At 33.9% G+C, this 16,141-nt stretch overlaps 1 protein-coding gene and 1 long non-coding RNA gene across 2 annotated transcripts; both read right to left on the bottom strand.

The window, feature by feature from the left end:
• On the bottom strand, window positions 1–1,497 carry LOC126702917 (uncharacterized). The gene is made up of 2 exons (XR_007647880.1): window positions 1,411–1,497; window positions 1–543 (listed from the first exon to the last, which is right to left on the bottom strand). It is a non-coding gene; the product is annotated as an uncharacterized LOC126702917 (long non-coding RNA).
• A 10,577-nt stretch (window positions 1,498–12,074) lies between these two features.
• Window positions 12,075–15,571, bottom strand: LOC126703293 (coniferyl alcohol acyltransferase-like). The gene is made up of 2 exons (XM_050402254.1): window positions 14,923–15,571; window positions 12,075–13,095 (listed from the first exon to the last, which is right to left on the bottom strand). Exons 1-2 carry the CDS (start codon window positions 15,352–15,354, stop codon window positions 12,106–12,108), a joined length of 1,422 nt encoding a protein of 473 aa, XP_050258211.1. The 5' UTR covers window positions 15,355–15,571; the 3' UTR covers window positions 12,075–12,105.
• Between the last annotated feature and the right edge of the window lie 570 nt (window positions 15,572–16,141).

Here is a 16,141-nt window from a genome sequence, read left to right as displayed (position 1 = left end):
ATGTCTCAATCTCCTATGGATTGAAATAAGAATGAGCGTTTACAAATAGTATATTGTTTGCTAAAAAATAACACTTAATGAATCAATAATTACACTTTTCTAGCAATATTGAAAAACAAAAGTATACCGGCTCCATTTGTAAACAAAATATTGAACTAAAAAATTTTTTATCTTGCTACCACTAGAATCTTAGCCTTTCCTTTATTCTTTTTGCTTCCACTAGTGTTGTCTACATAAGTCTCAAGTTGCTCTCCATTCTCAATTATTGCAGAAGCAGCATGAAAACATGGGATTCCACTCAATCCCCATCTCCCACAATCACAAGTCCTCTCATTCAAGTCCACCACATATCTTCCACCAAAAATATACTTCACCTCATATTTGGACCCTCCATTCCAATGAGAAATGCAATGTACAACCTTGCTTTTTATCCTCTCAAGATCATATATGATGGGTACATGTTGTGTTACCACTTGATTATTAATCACGCCTCAGCCATTATGAAAGACTCGGCTGTGACTATGTAAAGACATTCAGAAATCTCTGCAGATAACAGCAACAATTTAGAAATGTACAAAATCAAATAAATAATAGCAGTAATTTAAAAAATATTTTGTGGACGTATAAGACTGTAAAAACACTGCTGTCAGGCAGAAGATAAAACATAGAATACAATGCTGTGATTCTAAAGCTACTACATTGGAGTACAACACCAAAATGTGAATAGGATACCACTAAGGAATAATAAACTGAGAAGTTACAGTACATAATAGGATGCCAATATGGAAATACACTGAGAAGCTATAGTACATATGCAATTCGTAGGGAAAGTAAACCTTTCAGGAAAAGTAACAAAAAAAAGTATCAGCCACATGAGCCAAATGCACTCAATACTGAATTCATTCGTCTACCAATTTGAAGTCTTCCTGCATTTCCCCAAAACCCAGAGAAGTTCAACCATGAACTTGAGTTCAGTAGAGACCCAACTCTGAGTACACGTTTTGGCATTTATCAAGTCTGGTTTGAAGGATGCATAATGTCGTCGACTGATTCCTTTTTCCATGGTAAAAAATTAATCTATGGAAGTAAGATTACTATAAAAAATTATTAGAGTTCCATATTTGACAATTACAGCATTGACATTAGGCGCATATTTTGCACACCCACTGATGCATGTAGCCAGTTTCAGGCTTCATTGGTTAAACCATTAGAGCAGTAGTCATATGTCTCTCAGGCATTTAATCGAACAGCCAGTGAATGGCATATGGAGGAAAAAAAAAAAATCACAGAGACCCAACCCAAAAATTAAACCAAACAAATAATTTCCACTATAGAAATTCGTACATGGAGATGGAAAAAAAGTTCTTTGTGGATTTAAAGAGCAATACGTAAGAGGGGAAAAAAAAAAACCAGGTGGTGGGTGGTGAACGGCATGGCTAAACTACCAAAATGCCGCAAGTACAAGGGTGGCGAGACGACCGGAAGACTCTTTGAGGTGGCTCTAGTTTTATCGCCTCTCTCTCTCTTTTCTCGAGGGAATGTGCAGAATAACGGTGGTGAGGGAAATAATATAATAAGTTGACATGCGTAGAAATAAAACTGCAAACTAGCATCTCGAGTTTAAAAGGGTCGAGATGCGTTCTAAATATCGACCCTCAAATACTCGAATTCCATTGGCTGATTTGGTCAGTTTTTGCCAGATAGATCTCGAGTCTTATAGACTCGAGTTCTAAAAAGCAAAACCGAGTCTCTAAGACTCGATTTTGATACCTAAAAACACAAAGTACGATCTGACGAAGAACAGAGAACAGAGGAAGAACTGAAGAGGAACGATGGAGCTCCGATCTGAAGAGGAACGATGTGCAGCGTCGACGATCTGATGAACGTTGGAGCTCTGATCTAAAGAGGACGATCTGCAGTGTCGAAGAACAACGATTTGATGAACGCTGGAGCTCCGATCTGAAGAGGACGATCTGCAGTGTCGAAGAACAAAGAAGAACAACGCTGGGTCAGAAGAACGTGAGGAAGAAAAAGGAAAATCATATGGTAAAACTCGAGTTTTTAAAACTTGAGTCTTAAAAAGTAGAACTCGACCCTTACAAACTCGAGTTCCACGTGGATTTTACCTCCACCTCAGTTACCACCACATGCAAACCGAGACTTAAAAACTCGAGTTTCAGACACTCGAGATGCTAGTTTTCAATATTATTTTGAAACGTGACAACTAACTAAATTTTTTAATATTTATTGTTATTTAGAAAAAAAAATTCCTCTTTTCTCTGTTGGTCAGATCTCTAGTCTCTCCTCACACAGCTTTCTATCGAGTGTGTGGTTTAGTTAGTTTTTAAGGACACGTGCATCTCACATGCTTTTATTCTATTAGTTTAGGGAGTAAATTGGGGTTTTTTTAAAAAATAACTATAAAACCCAAACTATATTATTAGTTAGGCAACATTTCAAACATATTTGGTTTCTAACAATTTGAGTCCAGAGGACTCGATTTCCGGGTTATAAATTGAGTATATTGTTCTCGAGTTTCCTATTTTGCCAGCAACTAAGGTGGACAAAGTGTCCACATACACCCAGAAATCGAGTTCATTGAACTCGGTTTTTGTACATAGAAATCGAGTCCGATGGACTCGGTTTTTGTTCATAGAAATCGAGTCTACTAGACTCGATTTACTAGTCTCATCCCACAACATCAATAGTTTTTGGTCACGTGGATACTGAGTTGGAAATCAAGCCTACTGGACTCGATTTCTATGAATGGTCCCCAGCCCTCCACGTGTTGCCGTGGGTCCCAGCTGGGACCTATTTTCCTCCTTACCTGTCTCTTCAGCTCTTAGTATATTCTCTTCACTCACAACTTTCCTAAACTGTCTCACACAACACTCATCTCACACAACACTTATCTCAGGTAACGTTTTTACAATATTGTGATTATTTGCTAGTTTTTTTTAAAGTAAAATTTAGAACATATTAGGAAAAGTTATTTATTTATTTATTTTTTTGTTAGTGTAAATATTGTGATTAATTTATTTGTTAGTAAATTGTGATTAGTTTATTTGTTAGTATATTGTGATTATTTGCTAGTTTTTTTGTTTTGAAATTAATATTATGATTAATTATAAAAAGTGTAATCACCCTCAAATTACTCATGTTATGTCCAAAAAACTAGTAATATCTTGAAATTGGTTTTGTTCAGTCCTTTTATTTTGATAGCTTGCATTTAATCATGACAAGTGAAGCTATTTGAGTTTTGACATTAGTGCTCAATTGAATGATGAACTTGATTACTTACCGCCAAACCAATGTCTGAATATTTGGACACATTTATATAAGATCATGAATCTACTTAAGAAAAAATATCTATAACGACTAGTAATATTATGATTAATTATTGGGAATATTTAGTACTAAATATTGTGATTAAATTACAACATATTGGGAATTTTTTTTTTTTTTTTGTTAGTGTAAATATTGTGATTAAATTATTTGCTAAGTTTTTTTAAAAAAAATTAATATTGTGATTATTGGGAATATTTAGTACCAAATATTGTGATTAATTATGTTATTATAACATATGGGAATATTTGTTTTGTTTTGTTTGTTAGTGTAAATATTGTGATAATATGCTAAGTTTTTTTTTAAAAATTAATATTATGATTAATTATTGGGAACATTTAGTACTAAATATTGTGATCAATTGTTAGGAATATTTAGTACTTTTAGGTCTTTATCATGGATATGAAATGGATTATGAGTTTGATACCTAAGATAGTATTTGTAGTCTTTTTACCATAAATTATTTCAAGATATATTTATTTAAGATTTGTAACAGAGATTTCAATGGATAACTGGTTGGTATATAATTTTTTTGTTCATCATAACTTATTTGAATGGGTTTTGAAAGTCATGCCCCTAGAATGATTTGGAATTTTAAAAGAATATGAAATTGGTAATGACTATTTTTGTATGTGACCTGAGGTGAGTATATGCAAATTTGGTTGAGGTTAGTATTGTTGGCATTTCATACGCAAAGTTTTGTGATTGATGTTGATTGAGTGTTATAAATTTGTCACTAACACCATTGCACTTGATGATCTATAGGTTGACAATGATCCATATAAATATATACTACAGTGGACCCCTTAGCAATGTCAACCCTTATGACGGATTCTCATTTCAAGGTCCGAGTATCCAATGCTACTATATGATGATATGTTGTAAGCTAAAGACCCTAAATGATTTGAAAGTAAAAATTATGGAAGAGTTGTAAGTGAACCCTGCTTTGCATAACATACATATTACTTTCCGTTCTCCACATGAAGTCCTCAATCAATGCATTAATTACAAATATATGGCGATAGCAGAGGACAAACATGTGAAATTCATGTTTAGTAAGATGCAAAAAATGGGAACAAGTAGCAAATTTTGAGTTGTACGTCACTTTGGAGCCGCATGCGGAAGTCGGTGTAGAGGAAATTGTACAAACAACTACATCTCTACAGTTTGCAGTCCTAGATGATTGATGCACCACATTGGGAGGCTATACACCCCCTTTTCAAGAGACACCAACAACAATTGAGAGCAAACTTGGAAATAGATATGAAGATCAATTTTGTACACATCGAGGTGAATCCTTTACAGTTCCAGTAGTTGAAGATGAACACGAGGACTGTTTTGGGAAAGATCTTGACAACGAAGCTTGTATGTAGTTTATAAAATATCCACATCTCTAACCTCTCCAAAGGCCCCTCTCCCATTATGATGGTCAGAAGGTCAAAGTCATCCAATATATTACATATAGCCTAAAATAAACAAATTGAAAACTCAATAACAAAATTCACATACACATTCAGATGGGGTGCTAATCCTAATGCATTTTACGCTTATGCTGTCTCGTATAGTGTCTCGTATGTAGGGGAGGGGGTGCTGCTTCTCCTTGATGAGGCTCCTCGCATTGCTGCAAAGATGGAATTACAACCAAACAATGGGTTACATGAATTCTAATATCAACCATAAAAGCAGTTACTCAATATTCATTACATTAAATGACTTGTCATATTATGGGGCCAGTCTTGTGTCTTGCTTTGTGACCACCTGTCTCACAAGGAGGTGCTTTTGTTGTGCATTTAGGTTGACCTTGTGGAGGTGACTGTAACCCAACTACTTGCTCATTTTCAAGATGCACATTTGGCTGTTTTGCTTGACTCCCAACAACTGAAGATCCTACAATTGCGGGGGAGGATGGTGTAACAGATGAAATATGAGTGAGGCCTATAGTCATGGGATCTATATGCAGTCCAGGAGTGGGCATGAATGACATGGAGTGACTATGGGGTGGTACATGGTCTATATGACCAATGCTGTATGAGGGGGATTGAGTGTACATGACAGGAGGGGTCTGACTGAAATCAGGACTGAGATTAAAGGATGGCGGAGTAAATGAAAGATGAGCGGGATCAAAAAATGTACGTGGGGTGTGTGAAGGGATCTCAGGGTGAGAAGATGCATAAGTAGTGGGTAAAGGGATCTCTAGGTCAGGAACTGCATAAGCAGTACGTGGAGGGATCTCTGGGGAAAGAGATGCATGTGGAGGTGGAGGTGGAGGGAACTCTGGGGTAGGAGATGCATGTGGGGTCCGACCTACTGACAACTTGATGGGATGCAGCACGCTGACTATGGCTATGGCTAGCACGAGTTAAGCTCGTGCTTGGTCATCCAGTATCTTTTGGCGCTTCTGGATTTGCCCCATTGGTCTCTTCCATTGGAAGTTGGACAGTTATACGGTGAAGGCGTTCCACTGTCTTAAGTATAGCTGAAATATGCTTGCACTCAGGACTGCCTACTGTATAACGCGTCAACAGCTGCTTGTGACTGGCAACCTGCAAGTAAATAAATACAATTAGTACATCTAACACAAAAATGGTGATTCGCAACAAAAATTGAAAAGAAAGGTCGAAGAAATTACCATAATAAAAAGTACAACCGTAGTGTGGTCGACGAACCTCTAAGTCACCCTACTATACCAATCGAAGTATGGATGAGCAGACGACATATCACCCTTTACTCGTGCTTCATGACATAGAGATCATGCTCGACTATTCCATACTTGGATATGGCCATAATGTCTGTCCCTCCAATTCACCTTCATCTTCCCCCTCAGGTCTATGGCATGAAGGGCTTCGTCAGTATCAACATTTGGGGCGATTTCTTGTACCATCCCAAACTGACGAACAACACGGTCCGATGTATGTTTCTTTACTAGCCAGAAACATACAAGCGGCACCCTCGCCGTCCATACGTCCCTTCTTGCGACACAAAACACAGGCAGGCGGGCTAATTCAATTTCATATGGTTGCCACCCCCTAAAATAGCCAAATAAAAGGGCAGCACATTATGCAATGTTCCATTATTTTCGACTATGAGCTCTTTTACAGTTATAAATACAATAGTCATAAACAATAGAAGAAACACAATTTGGGTACCTGCTTGGGATGTATAGAATCTAATAGCTAACAGTACCGGACCAGACAAATTTTAGCGGGGCTATTCAAGGTGCTCACGACCCACACGGTCCTACAATTAAGAAAGAGGGAGTCAATACTTGGAATTGAGAATTTGAAGTAATCAACAACAATAAATGATGGGCAATCGTAAATTTAACATTACATACCACTAAGTTTATACCAATAATTGATTATCTAAACATATGATTAGTGGTGGAGTTAGAAATTAATAACACTTGTATTATATATCAATCATAACATATGACCTCAGTGGTTGTAAAATGATATATAAAAATAAATAAAAATCCTATTAATTTTCAAAATTTGAGGAATATCAAGGTGAAAATTTTATTTTCTATGTCTAACAATGTGTTTAAAATTATAGATTTATTTCCAATAGAGAGAATTGGTCAAGGAAGAGACTTACTTAATGGACAGTGGAGAAGGTGCAAATGGTAGGCCATATGCACCATCTGGTGGGAGGTCTATCTTTGGGCACAAAAAAGGGAATTTGATCCATGCCTAATGAACCAGTATCAAGGCCCCACCAATCTGACTGGCACCTCTGTCGATTGCCCTGCATAACTCTCTGTACAATCGTGCAAGGCAAGCGCTCCCCCAACTGTACTGAGGTCAATTGCAAAGGTCCTTCAACATCTGCAACCATATCCTATGCACCCTATCACCAAACTTGTTGGCGAAAATTGTGTCTGCCAGGAGTACTAGAATATAACACCGTGCATATTGATGCACAACCACCTCTGCTGCACCATCGGGCAACCCTTGGTCAATTTTTTTCTAGTAGCTTCTTAATTAGGATCCTTTGTCCTTTAAGCACCACACCATTAGTAGCAATTCCAAGCATACTTTGACATTCAGCAACCCATGTCAAGTCAGTTGTTCCAACAATTGACTCACCATCGATTGGAATCCCCAAAAGAACCTCCATATCTTGTAATGTGATCGTTGTCTCACCATGTGGCAAGTGGAAGGTATGGGTTTTAGGCCGCCATCGCTCAACGAAGACCGTTATCAAGCTATGATCAATCTCTCTACATGGGGTCCTATGCAACCCCTCTAATCCAACTCTCTTGACAATGTCAATGATGCAATCATCCACCACTATCCGGCGTCATTTTTAGAACTCGTCATTACGACCGCAACATTTCAGTGCCCTCGAATCCTGCACATGATAGGACCATGGTGATGAGATGCAATATACCATAACCTTTGTATATATGATTGTAGCTATTGATCCCAAAAAACAAAAATAAAGCGGTTATCAAGGAAAATTAAAATATCATCTCAAAAAAAAAAAAAAAAAAGCAACAACAGGAGAAAAATAAAAGGATGCAATGCACTTGATACATTTGTTTTTAGCCATTTATCTTGCTACTTATGCCATGCATGCTAGTGTAAACATTGCCATAATTGCAATCAAACCCATTACCCACCATGTTTACAACGAATACATACATCAAAATTTGATTCTCTCTAGCTCTCACAATTCAATTTGGTTATCTTAGTCCAATGCTAAAAGACTGAAACAGTCAAACCTCTCTAAATCTTATCAATGGCAATATCTTTAATTATCTAAGTGTAACATTTATGTAAGGGTGTGCAACAGTCAACCAATCTAACTTAACCCAACTAATGGGCATGACTATGCATTCAAAGCTAGTAATACCATTGACAAACTTAGAATTTTAGAAATGGGAAGAAAAAGAAAATCAATATAATGTAAAAGGATAAGAAGAGAATATTTAGCAGGTGGTCGGTTTTAATTTTACCTTGCCTTCCCAAATAGCACATGATCAATGTTCTTTTACAAACCTTAACACGGAATCCTCAATGGGACCAGGACCGAACTCATCAGGGATCTAAGCAGGAACAGTAGCCAAACTGCATGAAGTTTAGGGAGTCAAGAGTAATATAAGCACATATTGAAGATAAATTGGCAAAGATCTCAATGTATAGCCTAATTTCTAGCACAAACGATAAGTATGACAATCAACCACAGGGAATAAACATACATATAAAAAACTCAATATGCTACTAAAAACTCAGTATGAGCTAATTAATTAAGCCTTCTACATTTCTCCATTTTCATTCAAATGTGTTCTGAGGAGTTAGAGCAATGCTTTAACAAATCAGAACATTACAATTTTTTGGTTTTCATAACAATTTGTATAGGAAATTTCAACTATGATTTTAATATAGATGATCATAGCAACAACAATAATAGGAAGACGATCACCATATGCAAAAATATAGTTATGTTCACTATTTGTGTTGCTATCAAGTACAATGCATGCCAATAGAAAATCATCCATTACCAATAAACCCAGAAAAAAGAAATAATCAAAGCAAACCCATATATGATTCTATCAGTTGCAAGGAATAGAGAGAGAGTCCTTACTTTTGTGATAGACTACCAACGAAGCCAACCAAAATTAGTTTTTGCGGGAGAAAAGTTGAGCGAGGCAAAGACGGAGCGACGAGAGCGAAAGGCAATGACGGCGACGAAACGACGGAGCGAGAGGGGGCAACGGCAACGGAGAGAGAGGGGGCAACGGCGACAGAGCGAGAGGGAATGAGGAGAGGGAATGAGACTGAGAGTGACGGACGACGACAAAGCGAGAGGGAATGAGAGTGAGAGTGAGAGACAGACTGAGAGTGGGAGGGAATGAGAGTGAGACAATTGTGAGTGTGTTTTAAACTCAAGTTTTTTGAATGTGATCTATTAGGACACGTGGAGGGCCGAAAAGAAATCTAGTTCAATAGATTCATTTTCCATAAACGAGTTCAGAGCACTCGATTTCTATGTACAAAACCGAGTCCAGTGGACTCAATTTCTATGTACAAAAACCGAGTTCAGAAGACTCGATTTCTATGTTCAAAAACCAAGTCCATTAAACTCGATTTCTAGGTGTACGTGGACACTTTGTCCACCTCAGCTGCTGGCAAAATAGGAAACTCGAGTACAATATACTCAATTTATAACCCGAAAATCGAGTCCTCTGGACTCGAATTGTTAGAAACCAAATATGTTTGAAACGTTTCCTAACTAATAATATAGTTTGGGTTTTATAGTTATTTTTTTTAAAAAAAACCAATAAATTGGCCAATAAAAAAATTAAGAGGATATTTTGGCCAATGGTTAAAAGTTCAGGGGGTATATGGGCATTTTTCCTTATATTTTTATGATATTTATCTCATCATATGCAATGCACATTACTAACTTAAAGTGAATTATGTGTGTTGCACATGACAAGGATTAATGTCATTTTTTTTATGGGTTATTAGAGGTGCTCAAGGCTTCAAACATATTTGAAGTCAAACGTTGTTCGTAAAAATATTACAATTTAATCATTTATGAATCTATATTAGCCAACTTATCAAAATTCACATGGGCTATACTTGAGGTTATCCTAGCTATTAAAAAGAAGTGGGAACTTGATAAAAAAATAAAATAAAAAAATGATTTATTCATATGTAAAAGAGCCTCTCATGGATGAACATAATATAACGTACGTTAATGGTCTTTTATTATTATTTAGGCTGGTTTTTTATTCATAATTATATATAGCTACTATCGCGCACCCTTGGTGGAGTGGTCACTCCACAAGTATAAATGCTTATAAGGTGTGGGGAGTAAGGACCGCGGTTTAAGTTTTCAAGAGGGAGTTTCACACAGATATACACTTAGATGAGGCTAGACTGCTAGAGTAGAAATTCTATCTTGTATAAAAAAAAAAATCTTGTTATATATCATATTATATATAATAAAAGTTGGACTTAGACGCCGTGGTTGCGCCATGTGACTTCACCAAATTGTAAAAAATTTATTAAATTTTTAGATTTTTAAAGAACTACAAAAGTTAGGCTCTTTTGTAGTTGTACTCTGGTTATGTAATGTATTATAAACCTGATTTAAAACACTAATATTACTATTTTCGTGTGTATTCTAATAAATATTACTGTTTACTCAAAAAGAAAGGAAAAAAAAAAAAAGTATACTACCAGGACTCTAATACATTCTTATCATTAAATAAAATTATATTAACATTATTTTTTTTATTTGTTAGAATATATTTCTTAAATTAAGGGATGATATTTAAAATACAAAAATTTAATTTAGATAATATTTATCATCTAATTAACATTATTTTTTTATTTGTTAGGATATATTTCTTAAATTAGGGGATAATATTTAACATACAAAAATTTAATTTAGATAATATTTATCATCTAAATTTTCAAAATTTTAATATTATTAAATTAATATTATTTTATCAAAATATCAAGTTATAAAACTTGATTATTAAGGGATAAGCACAATCCAAATTCTTCAAGAGGTGATTAATATAAATCTACCCCAAGAAACAGTATATATCTCCAATAATTTGAAAATCTCTATCTATTCCAAAAAAAAGTATATACCTTCATTAATTTGATAATTTCTACGATAATGACATTTAAATATATATATATATATATATATATATATATATATCAAAATTCCTTATAGCTATCAACCAAGTTCTCTTTTTCTCTTTTTTTTTTTTTAAAAAAAAAAATTTTAATTTTAAAATTTTTATATGTTACATTATGTTGAATCAACTCTTTTTTTTTCTTTCTTTTTTTCATTATATTCATATGACCTTTTTTTAATTCCAATTTTTATGGGATAAAAACAAACACATTGATTAGATATCTTTAATTTCAATAAGATTTAAATGAATTATATTTCAAATGGAACTCTACCAATATATATAACCCTATATATCCTTTTTGGAGTGAAGCTTATTTTAATATGTGAATGCCTAAATCCTATGACAATGCAAGTATGCATTCTTTCTTCTTTTATTATTATTATTTTCATTTTTTTTTATTTTCTTTAGTGTTATTATTGGTTTTTTTGTCTTCATGTGATTTTAATTAATGAATTCCAAACATTCAAAAACATTGTCAATTTTCTAAAGGCTCCTTCTTTGTTTTTGTATTTTGTTTTTATTAAATTGATTAGGTTTTGTGTATTGGTTGCCTTTTGTTTAAACTAATTTTCTTAGCTTTGATCTAATTTATATGCTTAGGGTTAGGGTCTTAGAATTAATGATTAAATATGGTTAGAATTAATAGATTAATTTTAACAATTTTCTTATTTGATTTTTATGTTACATCAAATTATCAAGATGTTTTACACGTATATTCTTGAATTATCAACTTTAATTTTAATTTATAATATTATCAAGAATATATTAATTTTAGAATTATCAATTGTTTAGTACGTTTAAAAAAAAATTATCAATTTAAAACTCAATTTGGAATTATCAATTTAATTTAGTTTCAGGATGAAATCTTACCCCTTATTTTAGTGAGATAATTATTTATACTTTGATAATTTTTTCTTTTATTTTTATTGAATCTATTAAAATATATAATTATTTATACATTTATTTTATAAGCTTTTTCATAAAACCGTGCAACGCACGGACCTATAACTAGTTGTTACATATAAATGCATAAACTTATTCTAAATATATACATGACACGTTTGCATAATATAATATAAGATAACTAGTGAACATGATCAAACAGTCACATTTGATAAACTAACAAGAGGTTCTTGTTCAAATTCATTGAGGTATTCCATAGTTAAAGGCCTAAACACATGACCAGCTTCACGTTCTATCAATTCCAATTCCTCCTTCAAGAGGTGCATGTACACGATCCAATCACCATTTTCAGAAGGGCTTTGCACTGGCATCACATACCCAGCATCTCCACCCCATGGGAAATAGCATGACACACAAGTTGGTCTTCCCCATCCAAACTGCACCTTTGATAATGGAAACCTCAAACCAGACGAAACCACAAGAGCAGGACCTTCTCTGCTGCCATAGGCATATATCTTTAACAACCTAGGAACTGAACGATGAGCCTCTGCCCAATCTAACAAATCCAAGAAATGCTCAGTCATTGCACTTTCCACAATTCCATGAACTTCATTTGCTATCGAACTCAATGGTTTTTCAATAAGCTCATCTACGTTCTTGCTTCCATAAGGAATGGACAACACGAATCCAAAGTAAGAAGCCAATATCTTTGTTTTCTCTTCGTCTCCACGGCCAATTCTTGTCCTTCCATCAACAACAATGCCCAGTTTGGATATATTTTTGTCAGTCGTACCACTTTTGGCAATAATTTTCCATAGGAGTGCACTGAAACACTCAACTTTAGTCCTTTTGCATTCATTGGTGCTGGCTAGTGATTGGAGTTGGTTGATAATGTTGGCTTTAACAATGTACGTGCGGCTAACAAAGTTATTAGCGCCCAGGTTTGGCTCTTTGGTTGGGTGGAACGTTGTGATGGGGATGCACAAGTTTTCAATCGAAGAATCAAAGGAACCGGGGATTCGAGGATTGAGCAATGATCGGCAGAATGTTGGTAGTGAAGAGAAAGGTTTAGATTGAGCAACCTCAGCCCATGAGATAAGAAACATGCTGGCCGAGTATGCGTCCATTATTTGATGGCCAAAAGTGCATGCCACCATAAGTCCGCCACATTTGAACCCAGTAGCCTACAAGTAGGTCTCATGGCATTAATTTAGCAAAAGACTAACCCAAAAAAAAGGGGGGAAACCTACAATCAACAGTATACCCCTTTAGTAGTGAGTTTTCATCCTTAGAGTTTATTCTTTCTCATTTAATATTTAAACTTTAATATTCTTGTCAAGATTGGTTATTCCAACAATAAAACTTTACTTATGTAAGGCGACGTTATTTTATTGAACTCAATAATAATTTTATGAACGTGAATGTACGGGATAATAGACTTGACATATTTATTAAAGTTTAGGAATTAAAATGATTAAAAAAAAATCCTTTGAGGACAAAAATGACAATTTATCCAACTTAAATGGTGTAATTTGGATTTAACCAAAAAAAAAAATTAACCATGTATTTTTTTATAATCCAAAGTACTTTTAGTTCCTCTAAGTTTTAGATTAATATCATTTGATCTATCAATGGTAAGTGGTTTTTAAGGTGTTATGATATCCATGAGATCCTATTCCTAATTTTGAAACATCTTACTAATATTTTAGGGTTGCCTCCAATGGATTTCTCTTTGTAATAACTTGATGTATGTGAGACTTAGTCATAGTAGAAAAAAAAATACTACCATATAATCGGATAAGATCAAAGAATTAATGTCTTCTAGGATAGCCTCAAATCTCCAAGGTCATTGTTCCTTTACAAACCTAAACCAGTGGTGGCTCCAAAAATTTTGTTTAGGGGGTTCATTAAAAAACTTAAATGAAAAAAAAATAATAATAAAAAGATAGAGAACTTGAATATATCGAGTTATTGATACCAAAAAAAAAATTGAAGTTTTACAATTTCTTTTTAAAAGTTTTCAAATTTTGAATTATTATATGATAGTTCAATATGAGTATTTATTGCCATTGTAGGTAGTTATGACCATTTTATTTTGTTAAGTTTGTCTAATATTTTTATTTTTATTTTTATGTAGTTGTTATTATCTATTTGTCTTTGTCTTTATAAAAATAATTTAAACTAAATAAATAAACTCAACTCATTGGTTTTGTATTAATTATTGATGCACATAACTATACTCATTCATACATAAATAATATACTACATGTCTACTTAACTAATAAAATACTTGAACAATCACTAACTTTACAATTTTTTTCTTGAATTTTTCTGACTTTATAAAAAAAGATTATTATAACATGATAACAATACACACATGCAACAAACCTTTTCTATTTCCTAATTACTAAATTAGATAAAATTATATTATATTTAGGATCATGTTAATAGATACCTTTAGGGCAATTGTTATATTTCCCATGAAAATGATGTCAAAACATTTCCCTTATATTTATAAGGTACACACAAACTTCTACACACATTATTATTTACACAAATAACATTATAACAAAAAGTAATGCATAAAATCAATATTAGATACATTCACACACATATAATATAAAGAATAATGCTAAAAATACAAACTATTTTACAAATTTTTTTACAAACGGCTAGCGTGGTGAGTGATTATTGATAAATAAAAAAGTGATATTAATAGTGGGTTTAAATAAAAACCAATAAGAAGTAGGTCATATTAACATTTTGTAAAATAGTTTGTAATTTGAGCATTATTCTAATATAAATTTATGATAAAGAGTGATACTTACAATCCTTAATTAAATACTTAGTTATTTTTACTCTTATAGTTGGAAATATTTGTAATAAGAGTATATAAAATTTAAATTAGGTTGTGCAAAAATAATATTTTTAAGAATAAATTTAAGTATTAAACTAACAAAAAAAAAATATTATATAAATAAATCAAAACAAAGTATAGCGTTGACCCTGACCTGAACAGCCAGCACGCCATTCTTCTTCTTGGGTACAAGTTTGCAGCCAATGGTCTCATCAGCTCTATACAAGTTGAGGTTTTGAAGTTCTATATCTGCAAAACCTTCAATGAAGTCTACCCCACGGTTGTTGCAAAGAATCTCAGGTTCACCCATGGAGTTTGGAATTATCTCACCAGCAAGAGCGTAGTATGGAACCAAAGGTTCTGCCAAGGCCTTCTTTAGAACCTCAACCTTTGACACAAATGTCCAGTTGTCTTCACAGGTTGGCTTCGTATAACAAAAGAAGAGACTAAAATCCAATGGAGGCCCAAAACACATTTCTAGGTTAGATAGTGGTAGCCAATGCTCTTGATTTGGAAATTTGGCTGCCACCACCTCTTTCTTGCTCACAGTCACCATGAAGTCTCTTATCTCTGTATGCATATCCATGATAATAAGTGCTATTGTGTGTGAGAGAGAGAGAGCGTGCAAATGAAAATATGCTTGATATGTTTACAAGGGAAATGGGAGCAAGAGTGAATTTATATGTGCAAGAAGAATAGTTGGGGTGGTGTGATAGTGCATGGAGCATCCTATTATGTACTGTAACTTCTCAGTGTATTACTTAGTGGTATCCTATTCCCATTTTGGTGTTGTACACCAATGTAGTAGATTTAGAATCACAGCATTGTATTCTATGTTTTATCTCCTGCCCGACAGCAGTGTTTTTACAGTCTTATACGCCCATAAAATATTTCTTAAATTACTACTATTTTTTATTTGATTTTTTACATTTCTAAATTGTTGCTGTTATCTGCAGAGATTTCTAAATATATTTACATAGTCATAGCCGAGGTCTGCTTCAAATTGATCTGCTGTTGCATTTGTTTTGTTAATTAGTTATTAGTCTTTCATAATGGTTGAGGCTTGATTAATAATCAAGTGGTAACACAATGTGTACCCATCATATATGATCATGAGAGGATAAAATGCGAGGATGTACATTGCATTTATTATTGGAATGGAGAGTCCAAATATGAGGTGGAGTGTATTTACGTTCGAAGATATGTGGTGGACTTGAATGAGAGGACTTTTGGTTGTGGGAGAAGGGGATTGCATGTTTTCATGTTCAATTATTGCAGAATTATTGCTTGAATGAGAGGATTTGTGATTGTGGGAGAAGGGGATTGCATGTTTTCATGCTCAATTATTGCAGAAGCAATGCTTCTGCAATAAT

This window comes from Quercus robur, chromosome 10 (genome assembly GCF_932294415.1).
Source record: "Quercus robur chromosome 10, dhQueRobu3.1, whole genome shotgun sequence".
NCBI lineage: Eukaryota > Viridiplantae > Streptophyta > Magnoliopsida > Fagales > Fagaceae > Quercus > Quercus robur.
The sequence above is the reverse complement of the archived record's forward strand: the minus strand, read 5'-3'. Positions and strand labels throughout refer to the sequence as shown.

Coding starts and splice junctions, on each gene's coding strand:
- LOC126703293 (XM_050402254.1), bottom strand. CDS start 15,354: ATGGATATGCATACAGAGATAAGAGACTTCATGGTGACTGTGAGCAAG. Junction 13,096..14,922: donor ATGGCGTGCTGGCTGTTCAG/GTCAGGGTCAAC, acceptor ACCTACTTGTAG/GCTACTGGGTTCAAATGTGG.